The sequence below is a fragment of the Pelophylax lessonae genome (assembly GCF_965119305.1).
Source record: "Pelophylax lessonae genome assembly, contig: HAP1_SCAFFOLD_349, whole genome shotgun sequence".
NCBI lineage: Eukaryota > Metazoa > Chordata > Amphibia > Anura > Ranidae > Pelophylax > Pelophylax lessonae.
The window spans coordinates 138,054-153,986 of NW_028119995.1; the positions used below are offsets into that span (position 1 = coordinate 138,054).

Sequence of the window (15,933 nt, forward strand, 5' to 3'; positions counted from 1 at the left end):
AACCGACGATTTTTAAAAAAGATTGCATAGTATGTGGCCAGTGTTTAGAATGGCAGCAGATTTCCGTTGGTTAAGATTTCCTTAACCTGCAAATAAAGGCACACTTATCTTTTCAGAAGCCATTTGCAGTGAGGATCCAGACTGGGCCCTCCATCCAGCACTGTGCAGGAGGACGAGGGAGAGGTGGCAAAGTCCCTTTCTGAGGTATGAAGGTGTCTCCTGGATACTCTTACTCTCCTTTCCTCCCATTGATTGGATGCATTTTCATCAAAATGCAGAAAGAGGAATCTGATCCAATGCTTTCCGACCCTCTCTCACTATTTCCTTCTCACCTGCAATGACAATTATATATATATAAATTAAGATCTGCATGCACAGCGTCTAAAGGGCCATACACACTATAAGATTTTCTGAAGACTTTTTTCCTTCAGACTTACCAAAACCATATAATATGAGGTCATACCTATACACTTTCAATTTGTATGCAATCTGGCAGGCCCTTGCACTACATAGAAAAGGTGAATCTGAAGGAAATCTAACCACAAAAGTTGGATAGTGTGTATCCAGCTTTACTCTGAATCCTGAACCTGGATTTGGGTCCCATATCCTAGCAATGTGTCTAATCCAAAGGATGGAGGACAATGGAAACCAGTCCCTATAAGGAGATCATCTGCTTATCTAAATTCACATCAATTCAATGTGTTATATTAGACAATAAAATCATAGAGACTCATAATTGCTGTTAGGACAGACAGGTGTCATTATAACACATTGCCCCACCCCCACCCCCACCCGGATCACAATCTTCGGTGTCTAATTATACAATCAGATCTCCCAAACATGCATGTCCGGCTCCTTCTTAGATAGAAGTGGGTGGCTCTGAGAAGATCCATTGGGTTTGGTAATAGAAAATAATTGATTGGGTTTACTTGGCGGGCTTGTGGAAGGAATCTTCGAGGATTTTACCGCTTTGGAGGAAATATTTGGAAGCTGAAAACCGACACAAGTGATGTCATTTGGAGGAAGATGAACAGATTTATGAATAGAACTTCTACAATGTCGGATTTAGCGGTATAATGCGGCTGAATCTTCCTAACGGCCAGTAGAATTATGGCGGGAGATTTAAATATAGCAACTAGGAGCCATCATAGACGTGGTCTATTAATAGCCAAGAGGGAAAATAATTTCTGGAAATATGGAGTACAATGTGTTCTGACATTGGAGCTCTATGTAGGTGTGCATGGTTTTGGTTGGATGAGTTTAGCGGTGCGTAGACGATCAGCATAGAAAGATTGGAATGAAAAGAGATGAGAGAATGATGTCCTGTGATCACATTTCCCCTCATTACTATTCACCTGCATTACAAGTCTGAGTGCGATAAGAAGACAAAGTGTTTGCCTTTAGAGTGCACTTCATCTGACAGTAATAATACAATTGACCACATTGATAAAATATATCCTTTTTGAAGAATAGGAATAAAAACTGCGTATGTCCGGCTCTTTGTACAGAGATGTGGGTGACACGTTTGTGATGCTTCGATAAATATATCGTATTTGACTATTTTCCTCCTTTCACTGTAAATTTGGAAATTTGTTGAATTATGAGATACATGGACTTTTGATGTGATTAGGATCATGGAAAGCTTTTTTCTTGGCGCTGTATATTTTCCGGATTAGCCGGAATTGATTAACACTAGAAGAGCGGTGCTTGGAATGGAGGGGGGCAGATTACATTTTAATAGAGGGGAGGTCTTCCAGAGTGACTTCTTTACCTCTATATGACATTATACCTGAGTAGCCGCCAGTATAGATTTGCAGCAATATGTGACAATAAACATACTCAGAGTATTTGTATAAAAACATGTTTATCATGGTGAGCAGATAATGATGCATTGTATATTAAACATGACATTGTGTAATCAGCTGAGACATTTGTATGTATAACAATCTCTCCCATCACATCACACAAGGATCTCATGTCACCGGCTGATGTTTTTCTTCCAGGCTCCTTCTACTCAGCTATAAATGAGCAGAGTTCTGTATTAGAGGGAAATGTTTCCTGTTGGTCACTCTTTACTCATCTAATGTGAAGATCATTCTAGAGGGAGATGTGAGAAGATTGTTTTCTGTGTAGAATTTGTGTAGAAAAGAAGATAGAAGGAAGAATGGGACACACACTCAGGAGGATGGAGGTGTTTGCAGCCTCTGTGTTCAGCCTCCTCAGCAGCTCCTGGCAGCTGTAAGTGACCCCCGATAAGTGACAGTCCAGTGAGCAGATCGGGTCCCCGATGAAGATCGGACAGCGTTCTATTTCACATAAAAGTCGGTTTTCTATCTACTGGGGAAACACAACAAGAGAGAGAAGATTCTCCAACTACTCCATGATACTGAGTGGGCGTGTCTGATGTGTAACCAATAGCAGAGCAGGAGGATTGTTGTGTACCGACCAATAGCAGTGCAGGACGTTTAACTATATAATCCCAGAAGAGGTGAGTGGGGAAGTTTATCTGTCCAATAGACTTTCTAGAATCATGTCTGAGACTGAGAGCGCCCCAGCCGCCGCTCCTCCAGCGGAGCCCGCCGCCAAGAAGAAGGCGACTAAGAAGGCGGCAGCCGGAGGAGGGAAGAAAGGCAGCAAGAAGCCGTCCGGTCCCAGCGTGTCCGATCTCATCGTCACAGCCGTGGCCGCTTCCAAGGAGCGCAGCGGGGTCTCCCTGGCCGCCCTCAAGAAGCTCCTGGCCGCCTCAGGATACGATGTGGAGAAGAACAACAACCGCCTCAAGGTCGCCATCAGGGCGCTGGTGACTAAGGGGAGCCTCGTCCAGGTGAAAGGACATGGAGCCTCCGGATCCTTCAAGATCAACAAGAAGCAGCAAGAGGGCGACAAGGCCAAGAAAGCCCCCAAAAAGAAGCCATCAGCTGCGGCCAAAAAGCCAGCCAAGTCCCCTAAGAAACCGGCGGCCAAGTCCCCCAAGAAGGCAGTAAAATCCCCCAAGAAGTCGGCCAAGAGCCCCAAGAAACCGGCAAAGGCTGCAGCTGCCAAGAAGGTGACAAAGAGCCCCAAGAAGCCCAAAGCTGCACCCAAGCCCAAAAAAGCCGCCAAGAGTCCGGCTAAGAAGGCGGCCAAACCCAAGGCAGCAGCCAAGCCCAAGAAGGCCGCTCCGAAGAAGAAATAAATCCAAGCAGCCGGAGGCCTCCTTCATCTACACCCCCCAAAGGCTCTTCTCAGAGCCACCCACCTCCTCCTAACAGAGCTACACATACCTACCTACACTCACCTCCTCCTAACAGAGCCACACATACCTACCTACACCCACCTCCTCCTAACAGAGCCACACATACCTACCTACACCCACCTCCTCCTAACAGAGCCACACCTACCTACCTACACCCACCTCATCCTAACAGAGCCACACATACCTACCTACACCCACATCATCCTAACAGCCACACATACCTACCTACACCCACATCATCCTAACAGAGCCACACATACCTACCTACACCCACCTCCTCCTAACTGAGCCACACATACCTACCTACACCCACCTCCTCCTAACTGAGCCACACATACCTACCTACACCCACCTCCTCCTAACAGAGCCACACATACCTACCTACACCCACCTCCTCCTAACAGAGCCACACCTACCTACCTACACCCACCTCCTCCTAACAGAGCCACACATACCTACCTACACCCACATCATCCTAACAGAGCCACACATACCTACCTACACCCACCTCCTCCTAACTGAGCCACACATACCTACCTACACTCACCTCCTCCTAACAGAGCCACACATACCTACCTACACCCACCTCCTCCTAACTGAGCCACACATACCTACCTACACCCACCTCCTCCTAACAGAGCCACACATACCTACCTACACTCACCTCATCCTAACAGAGCCACACATACCTACCTACACCCACATCATCCTAACAGAGCTACACATACCTACCTACACTCACCTCATCCTAACAGAGCCACACATACCTACCTACACCCACCTCCTCCTAACAGAGCCACACCTACCTACCTACACCCACCTCCTCCTAACAGAGCCACACATACCTACCTACACCCACCTCCTCCTAACAGCCACACATACCTACCTACACTCACCTCCTCCTAACAGAGCCACACATACCTACCTACACCCACCTCCTCCTAACTGAGCCACACATACCTACCTACACCCACCTCCTCCTAACAGAGCCACACATACCTACCTACACCCACCTCCTCCTAACAGAGCCACATCTACCTACCTACACCCACCTCCTCCTAACAGAGCCACACCTACCTACCTACACCCACCTCCTCCTAACAGCCACACATACCTACCTACACTCACCTCCTCCTAACAGAGCCACACATACCTACCTACACTCACCTCATCCTAACAGAGCCACACATACCTACCTACACCCACATCATCCTAACAGAGCTACACATACCTACCTACACTCACCTCATCCTAACAGAGCCACACATACCTACCTACACCCACCTCCTCCTAACAGAGCTACACATACCTGCCTACACCCACCTCCTCCTAACAGAGCCACACATACCTACCTACACCCACCTCCTCCTAACTGAGCCACACATACCTACCTACACTCACCTCCTCCTAACTGAGCCACACATACCTACCTACACCCACCTCCTCCTAACTGAGCCACACATACCTACCTACACCCACCTCCTCCTAACAGAGCCACACATACCTACCTACACCCACATCATCCTAACAGAGCCACACATACCTACCTACACCCACCTCCTCCTAACAGAGCCACACATACCTACCTACACCCACCTCCTCCTAACAGAGCCACACATACCTACCTACACCCACCTCCTCCTAACAGAGCCACACATACCTACCTACACCCACATCATCCTAACAGAGCCACACATACCTACCTACACCCACCTCCTCCTAACTGAGCCACACATACCTACCTACACCCACCTCCTCCTAACAGAGCCACACATACCTACACCCACCTCCTCCTAACAGAGCCACACATACCTACCTACACCCACCTCCTCCTAACAGAGCCACACATACCTACCTACACCCACCTCCTCCTAACAGAGCCACACATACCTACCTACACCCACGGCACACAGTGCTCCGCATCTCTTCTACACATCTAATAGCACACAGACATCAGAGATGGGCGCTGATCAATATTTCCTCTTCTAGATCATTCACTTGTTTTAGAATGTAAAAGTTTAAAGGAGAATCATTCTAATGATCGGGAGATCTCATCCTCCGCTCATCTTACAATGATTAGGAAGTCTCCTGTGTTGAGAATGTTATAACTTTTTGAGAAGATAAATCTGTATGATTACCTAAAAGCTCCTATTGGCTGATATATATAATTTATATTCAATTGCCTGCCAATATTTTAATGGTTTAAAATATTTGCAGTAACAGTGGAACCCCAACATGGGCGTCGTGCGATAATAAGTAAAGAGAAACTACTGCTCGTAATCCCCCCCCCCCCCCTATCCTCATATCCGTACACAATAGTGCTGAGTGAGGGATGGGCAGGAAAATGAATCTCCATACAGATGAATTGTTTTCCTCTCCAATCCCGGATGTATTCTTCCCTGTAATGTGTCCGTGTGTGATCTCCTGTGATGACACAGTTCTAGTATGGGGGGAGGGGAGATAGAGGAAAAATCCCTCCTGATCCCCATAGTGACATCTCCATGTGGACTGTGTAAGGTTTACCCCCCTCCCCCCACAAATTAAATGGGCTGATTGGTCATCAGCTCTCTAAGCACGATTCCTAATGACTCGAGATCGATTCCATTGTTTGAAATAAGAAATTATTACGTTTCTAGAAAATGCAACTATGTGTCTCCTGAGAGAATGGGAACCAAAGAGACAAAGATTGTTTAATCTGTTCCTAGGAAAGTGTGTTTTACCGTTAAATATTGTAACATTGTATCTATTAGGGAAGATATAGAGGAAGTGTGAATTGTGTTACAGATGAGTTCCATTGTATTTATTACAATAAATCGGCAAGAGAAAGGATGTCCCTTCTAGATGAGAAATGGGAATGTTTTCTGTGTAATTATATTAGAGGTGAGCTTTACTTCCACACTGAGCTTCGGAGCGCAGAGAAGGGAGAGAAAAGAAAGATGTGGTGAAGGTGATCCCGGGGAATGTATAGGAATGTAGTAGCCGGTATTTTCCAGCATGTAGTCGGTGTGATGAGGTAGTATATATATATAGAGCTCTGTATATAGGAGGATGTGGTGGCTCTGAAAAGAGCCTTTGTGTTGGGATGATGGGAGTAGTAGTAGGAGTGGTGGTGCCCTCCCCTTCTATGCCCTCTCTCCGCGGATGCGGCGTGCCAGCTGTATGTCTTTGGGCATGATGGTGACTCTCTTGGCGTGGATGGCGCAGAGGTTGGTGTCCTCGAAGAGTCCGACGAGATAAGCCTCTGAAGCCTCTTGCAGAGCCATGACGGCGGAGCTCTGGAAGCGCAGGTCGGTCTTGAAGTCCTGGGCGATCTCTCGGACGAGGCGCTGGAAGGGCAGCTTGCGGATGAGCAGCTCGGTGGATTTCTGGTAGCGGCGGATCTCTCGGAGAGCCACGGTGCCGGGCCTGTAGCGGTGAGGCTTCTTGACTCCGCCGGTGGCCGGGGCGCTCTTGCGGGCGGCTTTGGTGGCCAGCTGCTTGCGGGGAGCTTTCCCTCCGGTGGACTTCCGGGCGGTCTGCTTGGTTCTCGCCATCTTTACTCAACTCTCTGCTGGAACAGTGAATGTGAGGCATTGCCGCTCTGCGGAGCCATTTATACACAGCACTGCCTTCCGATTGGACAAGTAACTCACACGCCTTTCAATGATTGGTTTTCTTAAAAAAAGCGGCATTTTTAAAATGCCCGCCAAAATCTGTACGTTATCTTTGTAAGTAGAGTCACCATCTTTGTGTGGGATGGGGGAGGGGAGTTACTTTACATCATACAAGCGATCTCTATTCTCAAAAAGAGAAAACATTCATCAGACATATCTTTATAGATTTAGGAATCATAGACTGTGAGAATGGACTGGCGGTAGATCTCTACCTTTCTATATGATGGGAAAAATAGGATTCCATGTTTCATTATCAGATCTGTGTAGGATCATGGAACTGACCTCTATCAGACATGTAGCAGTTATAGATTTCCTCATATTAAAACTAGAATAAGAAAAAAGTGAAATGACTGGTAGAAATCATGGCACTGCCAGATATGTACAATGAATCAATAACACAAATATTTCATGTCTGAAGAAGCAGATCTGTCCCCTCTTAGAAACATTGTAAACATGTTGCTGGTTTCTAGTTACAAAGTAAATGAAATTCTCTTCGGAGTATTGAATGGCTGAGGATCCTTTCTATCAGTTTTCCTTCCTGCCAAATGAGAAAATATTCATCAGAAATATGATATAAAATAAAAAAAGATCGGAGATTCCTAATCGGTGTAAGAATTAGAAGATCTGAGATTGGACAGTTTTTCTCCATAATACAGTAAATGAGATGACAGAAAATCCTCCTCCGATCTCACTGATCTGATTATTCCGTTCTTAGTGAATAACAAGTAGAAAGTTGACTTGCACAGCTTATTCCATCCAGCACAATTCTGTACTAACATGGAGGGACAGATCTCTGAGCAGACAATGAATCGTCCCCCCAGCATTGCCCTCCCTGCTCCGGGCAGATCTGGGATCAGTCGGTGTCATTGTTTCCAGATGGATCAGCGCTCAGGAAGTTTTCTATCAGATCCATTTGAATGAAATTGAACTAAACTGCTCCAATGTATTCTCTATGGAGGAGAAACACTGACACCTGCTGGTAAAAAGAGGAATGACTTCCGTGCGGGGATCTGTGAAGAGATACAATGTAATTTCATGGCTTCCTTTCCGAATCCATAGGAACAGAATAAAACGGATTAGTGTGTGCAGTTTGATAACAGAATTACAATTCATAGCTGAAGATCTGAGGAAATGGCATCCAGACTGCAAAATTTATCGGATTATTTTGCATGTTTTTTTTGTGTCAGATAAAACCTTTAGAAGTCGGCAGATGAGGGATCGCTCGGTGCGATCATTATTTCTAGATGTCCCATGTGGATCAGTATTAAATCCTAACACCTATTGCTGAATTCCCCTTTCAATCAAATCCCTGTGTAATAATTATAATAGGTGTGCCGCTACTGCACCTTTCACACATAGATAGATAGATTTTCGGTCTATCTATCTATCTATCTATCTATCTATCTATCTATCTATCTATCTATCTATCTATCTATCTATCTATCTATCTATCTATCTATCTATCTATCTATCTATCTATCTATCTATCTATCTGTCTATCATCTTATGTGGATCTAAGATCGATCTGTAATGAATGATCAATTTGTCTATACAGTGGTACACTTCTAATTAAACAAGTAGGCTAAAAGATCTGATTGCTGAGAATGGGGCATGTTTGATCCAGGGTGTATTGCTGCAGAATAACACATTAACTGATACAGTGCAATGATGTGGTGAGATTGGTTGGTGTATGAGCACTGAGGGATGGAATTGGTTTGTACCCCTCTGGTTATGTGCAGCAGCTGTGCAGGGTCCTATCCCATTCTAATAGAAGATGATGAGAGATCCGGGATTCTGGAGACATAATACATTGTGTGACATCTCATCTGTTCCAGGACTCTGGGGGAACATGACTTGTGAGAGATCAGCAAAGGGTTCTAGATGTCACAATCTATCCGTGCAGTGTATGACCTGAAGGAACCCAGAGCCGAGCGTTCATTGTGGGGACTTTATATAGTAATCTGGATAGGAAGGTCACCAGTGGAAGGTGTTAGAACATCTGTTATAAACAGGAGGATGGATTGAGGGGAGAACTTTATATGCAGGAAGCGTTAATGGTCTATGAAGTCTTCTCTGGTCAAAATATGTAATAAAAAGTCGGCTAAACGATTGTGATAATTATTGGGAAGGAAATGGATTTCTAGAAAATATTGGAAAACTGATAATTCTTCATAAGACTATTGTCTAAATGTTGGGGTGGCTAGAAGAATTTTAGTTTCCATATTGATGGAAAAAAAAGGGGGAGGGCAGTTGTATGGACATTTGAGTGCGCTCACATCTCTGGTATTCTTCTTTCTTTTTTCCGGTTGGGGTCATTTATCTAGGAGATCTGCACTCTACTAAAAGCTGGGAGGTATTATGTCTCGTTTTGGGTGGGGTGGGGGTGTTACAAATGCTGCATTTTATGGTATTTTTGCGATTTCTATGTACTTCATAATATATTATTTTATATATTCTTTTTTTATATTAGGATACTATTATATTTTATTCACTGAATGTGAATATTCCGATGTCTGAGTATGTAGTGAGGACATTTATTTGGAGGATCCTGGGTGACGTCAGAGACATGACCTCACCAGTAATGATGATCAGGTAACATCCAATGGTCACCCAAAAGGAGTGAAATGTTGTTCTTTCTATTGAACAAAGAGCATCATCGAGCGGGAAATTCAAATCACGGAACTGCTGAGGATTGGATGATTGAGAGCACAGAGAGGCGGACTTATTGTGACGTCTGGACGCGCCCTCCTCCAACCCCTCCCCCTTATTCTCCATCAGGTCCGCATATGCTGCATATAAAGCGAGGCTGGGTGCTTTTACTTCACATTCGTCTGATACACGAAGAGCTTGGAGATGTCTGGTCGCGGTAAAGGAGGAAAGGGTCTGGGGAAAGGAGGCGCTAAGCGCCACAGGAAGGTGCTCCGGGACAACATCCAGGGCATCACCAAACCCGCCATCCGACGTTTGGCCCGCAGAGGGGGTGTCAAGCGCATCTCCGGTCTCATCTATGAGGAGACCCGCGGAGTGCTTAAAGTCTTCCTAGAGAATGTCATCCGCGATGCCGTCACCTACACCGAGCACGCCAAGAGGAAGACCGTCACCGCCATGGATGTCGTCTATGCGCTCAAACGCCAGGGCCGCACTCTCTACGGATTCGGAGGCTAAACCCCAACATCCACCGACCCACTTCACCTTAACAAAGGTCCTTCTCAGGGCCACCCACCTTCTCCTACAAAGAGCTGTAACCATTTATTTCTCTTAGATCAACTTTTATCACGTCGGAATGAAAGCTTTTTAGCTAAACACATATTAATCCGATTGTACAACTTTATTTTACTTGGAATACAACAGATCGAAGCGATCTAGTGTTTATATTCTCTCCGCTTACAATATCGTTAGATCACTTTATTATTTTTCAGCTAGCTTGTTGAGACACCGATAAACCCCTTTCTTAGGCATTATTTCCAGTCACCTCACATTTCTTTATAGAAAAATTCGGGGTGTGATAAGGGGACAATAAATATCGCTCAGTGACATTTCTAGATGATCATTACTCTATTTTCTCATCATAAAGAAAGGTAGAAGTCATGTGACTGTCGTGTTCTGTGTATAGCGGTGGATTCCGAGCACTTGCAATAAAGGACATTTTTTGGTCAGTAATAATCCGGTCACCCCTCTCTAATCTGATTGAAATTAAAGTGTTGATGTTTTTCCAATCAAAGTTGATCTCAGTATTCAGGGTCGGATTTGGCGGTATAAAAGAAATGGATTTTTGTGTAACGATTTACACAATTCAGGCGGGTGAAATTTGAAATATTGGCCAATCAGAGTTGTGGGAGATCCCACAGCCAGCCACTAATGTCTTTCCTATGAGTACAAAGAAAGTGTGCGCTCCCTCTCCTTTCTCAGAGTAGAGGTCACGTGTTCAGTGACTTTCTAATCATCTCTACAGCAGGGCGGACTCTGAAGTATCAAACAACAAAACGGACGTTTATCAATGTATGGATTATCGTTGTGAAATAAAGGGACCGTTGATGAATGTTCCACAATAGAAGCTGCTGTATTATCGTGATGGTAGATGGGAAGTGTAAAGAGAATTGTGGCGGGAAACATGAAGATTGCAGCAATCAGAACTGTGAGATTCCATGAGAGATGACATGACAATGTATATTTGTGTTGCGGTGAGAGTGAAGGAGGGGGGGGGGGGGGATTGTTATTTCTAGAATGATTTAAAGTAAAGGATGGAGGAGAATGAAGAGGAGTCCCTGTAATGAGAGGACATTGCTCTATAAAAAGGGACACTGAAAGCGTTCCAATATAAACATCTATCATCATTTCTTATTACTGCCACGTGTCATCCTAAGACATTGTTCCCCCCCATGGGGAATCACACCTTCTAGTCATAGTAAGTATTTTATTTCCTACCTGGAAAATAAATGCAATCTTTCATTGTTACAATTAGATCTCCGAATAACAATGTAGATGTATGCAGCTCTATGTATGGATGGGTGGGTGGCTCTGAAAAGAGCCGTTGTGTTGGGTGACGTGGATGAACCGGTGGTGATTACTTGGTCTTGGCGGCCTTGTGGCTCTCGGTCTTCTTGGGCAGCAGCACGGCCTGGATGTTGGGCAGGACTCCTCCCTGGGCGATGGTGACGCCCCCGAGCAGCTTGTTGAGCTCCTCGTCGTTGCGGACTGCCAGCTGGAGGTGTCGGGGGATGATGCGGGTCTTCTTGTTGTCGCGGGCGGCGTTACCGGCCAGCTCGAGGATCTCAGCGGTGAGATACTCGAGGACGGCGGCCAGATAAACGGGAGCTCCGGCCCCAACCCGCTCGGCATAGTTACCCTTCCTGAGCAGACGGTGAACACGACCGACTGGGAACTGCAGACCAGCCCGGGATGATCGGGTCTTGGCCTTAGCCCGAACCTTTCCTCCTTGTTTGCCGCGGCCAGACATGTCTCTGTGATATTGGAGTTCTCAAAGAGATATGAATGGCTGCAGCCGCTCCCTTTCCTGTTATACTTTGAATGATATGACGTCTCGCTCTATGATTGGCCACGTTTGAAGCCAGCCAATGCTCTCTAGGTTTGCATCTAGACCAATCGGTAAACGAGGAAGGAAAGCATGACGTCACTCCCCATCACATGACCATGTCTTTCAATAGAAGAGTGAGGAGGAAGGCAGCTCATTTGCATAGGACAGCCTATATAAGCAGCACATGAGGGCAGCGCCAGTACACTTTATCTTCTCAGAGCGGAGAAAACATTCTTATCCCTTATCATGCCTGAACCAGCCAAGTCCGCCCCGGCGCCCAAGAAGGGCTCCAAGAAAGCCGTGACCAAGAGCCAGAAGAAGGACGGCAAGAAGCGGAGGAAGAGTAGGAAGGAGAGTTATGCCATCTACGTCTACAAGGTGCTCAAGCAGGTCCACCCCGACACCGGCATCTCCTCCAAGGCCATGAGCATCATGAACTCCTTCGTCAATGACATCTTCGAGCGCATCGCCGGCGAAGCTTCCCGCCTGGCTCATTACAACAAGCGCTCCACCATCACCTCCCGGGAGATACAGACCGCTGTCCGCCTCCTCCTGCCCGGAGAGCTGGCCAAGCACGCCGTCTCCGAGGGCACCAAGGCCGTCACCAAGTACACCAGCGCCAAGTAATACCCCTCCCCCATCCATCACCCCAACAACACACAAAGGCTCTTCTAAGAGCCACCCACATACTACACAACCGAGCTGTCATACAATTTTTATGTATCGTACAATTTATTACTTTTACAAGTTTTAGCTCTTATAAATCTCCTAATAAAATTCTTTGGATTCCTCATAAAGACATCGCTGCCTAAATAAGACTGATAATGAAACCGCTCACAGTTCTGATTGGCTCAGATCTGAAATAGCTATTTTCAAATTTCCCGCCTGAATTGTGAAAACGTTACAGAGAAATAATCAACCCCATTATAACACCAAATCCCACACTGAGATCATCAGAGGAGATATTTATCCAATAAATATCTTTAACACTTTATTTTCAGGCAGATTCGATTAATATGGAATAAACAGAAATAGAAATGAAAGATTATTGAATAATGTAAAACATTTCCATATGTTCAAAATGCAGAATCCCTACCCCCCCCCCCCCCCACACACACACACACACACACACACACACACACACTGCTACATACAGAACATGATAGTGAGATTACTTCTCTCATAGATCTCTACCTTTCTATGTGATTGGAAATAAAGTATTACATGTTTCATTATCAGATCTGTATATGATCGGGGAACTGACCGATAATTAATGTTTCATTTTTCAGACATGACATGTAGCCGTTACGGATTTCCCCCCTACATCCTAAAATAAAGGAAAAGTGAAAGGGCTGGTAAAAATCTGTAGTAATCACAACACTGCCAGATAAATATATACAAATAATCAATAAACACAGTTTTTGTAACTAGATATCAGAAAAATGTTAACAATGTGTCTAAGTAAGTGAAATTCTCTGCAGAGTATTGAATGGCTGTGACCCCGCCCCTTCCATCAGTCTTCCATCAGGTCAGCTTTTTCTTATAAGCAAGAATGCAGGCCTTTTTTTTTTTTTTTTTTTTTTTTTTTACAGTAATATTGTATAAATATGAAATTGTTATGATGTGTGACAGATGAATGTTTTCTGTGTAATCTCCAAGGAAGAAAGAGGAAACCGCAGTAAAGGAAGAATAGCGCCAAATATGAACAGGGAATGGATGAAGAGAGGATTTCTGTACAATTCACTGTTTCCTTCATTTCTATTACTTGTGCAAGTAAAGTCTTCTATTTATTGTTGTAGTCCCACCCCCTCCCCCATATAATGTGAAAAATTATGAGATACATGGACTTTTGATGTGATTAGGATCATGGAAAGCTTTTTTCTTGGCGCTGTATATTTTCCAGGTTTAGCCGGAATTGATTAACACTAGAAGAGCGGTGCTTGGAATGGAGGGGGGCAGATTACATTTTAATAGAGGGGAGGTCTTCCAGAGTGACTTCTTTACCTCTATATGACATTATACCTGAGTAGCCGCCAGTATAGATTTGCAGCAATATGTGACAATAAACATACTCAGAGTATTTGTATAAAAACATGTTTATCATGGTGAGCAGATAATGATGCATTGTATATTAAACATGACATTGTGTAATCAGCTGAGACATTTGTATGTATAACAATCTCTCCCATCACATCACACAAGGATCTCATGTCACCGGCTGATGTTTTTCTTCCAGGCTCCTTCTACTCAGCTATAAATGAGCAGAGTTCTGTATTAGAGGGAAATGTTTCCTGTTGGTCACTCTTTACTCATCTAATGTGAAGATCATTCTAGAGGGAGATGTGAGAAGATTGTTTTCTGTGTAGAATTTGTGTAGAAAAGAAGATAGAAGGAAGAATGGGACACACACTCAGGAGGATGGAGGTGTTTGCAGCCTCTGTGTTCAGCCTCCTCAGCAGCTCCTGGCAGCTGTAAGTGACCCCCGATAAGTGACAGTCCAGTGAGCAGATCGGGTCCCCGATGAAGATCGGACAGCGTTCTATTTCACATAAAAGTCGGTTTTCTATCTACTGGGGAAACACAACAAGAGAGAGAAGATTCTCCAACTACTCCATGATACTGAGTGGGCGTGTCTGATGTGTAACCAATAGCAGAGCAGGAGGATTGTTGTGTACCGACCAATAGCAGTGCAGGACGTTTAACTATATAATCCCAGAAGAGGTGAGTGGGGAAGTTTATCTGTCCAATAGACTTTCTAGAATCATGTCTGAGACTGAGAGCGCCCCAGCCGCCGCTCCTCCAGCGGAGCCCGCCGCCAAGAAGAAGGCGACTAAGAAGGCGGCAGCCGGAGGAGGGAAGAAAGGCAGCAAGAAGCCGTCCGGTCCCAGCGTGTCCGATCTCATCGTCACAGCCGTGGCCGCTTCCAAGGAGCGCAGCGGGGTCTCCCTGGCCGCCCTCAAGAAGCTCCTGGCCGCCTCAGGATACGATGTGGAGAAGAACAACAACCGCCTCAAGGTCGCCATCAGGGCGCTGGTGACTAAGGGGAGCCTCGTCCAGGTGAAAGGACATGGAGCCTCCGGATCCTTCAAGATCAACAAGAAGCAGCAAGAGGGCGACAAGGCCAAGAAAGCCCCCAAAAAGAAGCCATCAGCTGCGGCCAAAAAGCCAGCCAAGTCCCCTAAGAAACCGGCGGCCAAGTCCCCCAAGAAGGCAGTAAAATCCCCCAAGAAGTCGGCCAAGAGCCCCAAGAAACCGGCAAAGGCTGCAGCTGCCAAGAAGGTGACAAAGAGCCCCAAGAAGCCCAAAGCTGCACCCAAGCCCAAAAAAGCCGCCAAGAGTCCGGCTAAGAAGGCGGCCAAACCCAAGGCAGCAGCCAAGCCCAAGAAGGCCGCTCCGAAGAAGAAATAAATCCAAGCAGCCGGAGGCCTCCTTCATCTACACCCCCCAAAGGCTCTTCTCAGAGCCACCCACCTCCTCCTAACAGAGCTACACATACCTACCTACACTCACCTCCTCCTAACTGAGCCACACATACCTACCTACACCCACCTCCTCCTAACAGAGCCACACATACCTACCTACACCCACCTCCTCCTAACAGAGCTACACATACCTACCTACACTCACCTCCTCCTAACTGAGCCACACATACCTACCTACACCCACCTCCTCCTAACAGAGCCACACATACCTACCTACACCCACCTCCTCCTAACAGAGCCACACCTACCTACCTACACCCACCTCCTCCTAACAGAGCCACACATACCTACCTACACCCACATCATCCTAACAGAGCCACACATACCTACCTACACCCACCTCCTCCTAACTGAGCCACACATACCTACCTACACTCACCTCCTCCTAACAGAGCCACACATACCTACCTACACCCACCTCCTCCTAACTGAGCCACACATACCTACCTACACCCACCTCCTCCTAACAGAGCCACACATACCTACCTACACTCACCTCATCCTAACAGAGCCACACATACCTACCTA

The 15,933-nt window shown here is 45.8% G+C and overlaps 5 protein-coding genes across 5 annotated transcripts; 3 read left to right on the forward strand and 2 right to left on the reverse strand.

Moving 5' to 3' along the window:
- Positions 1–2,530: 2,530 nt before the first annotated feature.
- Positions 2,531–15,331, forward strand: LOC309543770 (uncharacterized protein; the record flags this gene model as incomplete). Its single annotated transcript, XM_082276208.1, has 2 exons — positions 2,531–3,163; positions 14,687–15,331. 2 exons carry the CDS (start codon positions 2,531–2,533, stop codon positions 15,329–15,331), a joined length of 1,278 nt encoding a protein of 425 aa, XP_082132334.1.
- On the reverse strand, positions 6,358–6,776 carry LOC309543774 (histone H3.2; the record flags this gene model as incomplete). The annotated part of the gene is made up of 1 exon (XM_082276212.1): positions 6,358–6,776. The coding sequence occupies exon 1, from the start codon at positions 6,766–6,768 to the stop codon at positions 6,358–6,360; it is 411 nt and encodes a 136-aa protein (XP_082132338.1). The 5' UTR covers positions 6,769–6,776.
- On the forward strand, positions 9,742–10,053 carry LOC309543783 (histone H4; the record flags this gene model as incomplete). Its single annotated transcript, XM_082276220.1, has 1 exon — positions 9,742–10,053. The coding sequence occupies one exon, from the start codon at positions 9,742–9,744 to the stop codon at positions 10,051–10,053; it is 312 nt and encodes a 103-aa protein (XP_082132346.1).
- Positions 11,453–11,845, reverse strand: LOC309543777 (histone H2A type 1-like; the record flags this gene model as incomplete). The annotated part of the gene is made up of 1 exon (XM_082276215.1): positions 11,453–11,845. One exon carries the CDS (start codon positions 11,843–11,845, stop codon positions 11,453–11,455), a length of 393 nt encoding a protein of 130 aa, XP_082132341.1.
- LOC309543782 (histone H2B 1.1) lies at positions 12,170–12,550 on the forward strand (the record flags this gene model as incomplete). Its single annotated transcript, XM_082276219.1, has 1 exon — positions 12,170–12,550. One exon carries the CDS (start codon positions 12,170–12,172, stop codon positions 12,548–12,550), a length of 381 nt encoding a protein of 126 aa, XP_082132345.1.
- Positions 15,332–15,933: the final 602 nt, after the last annotated feature.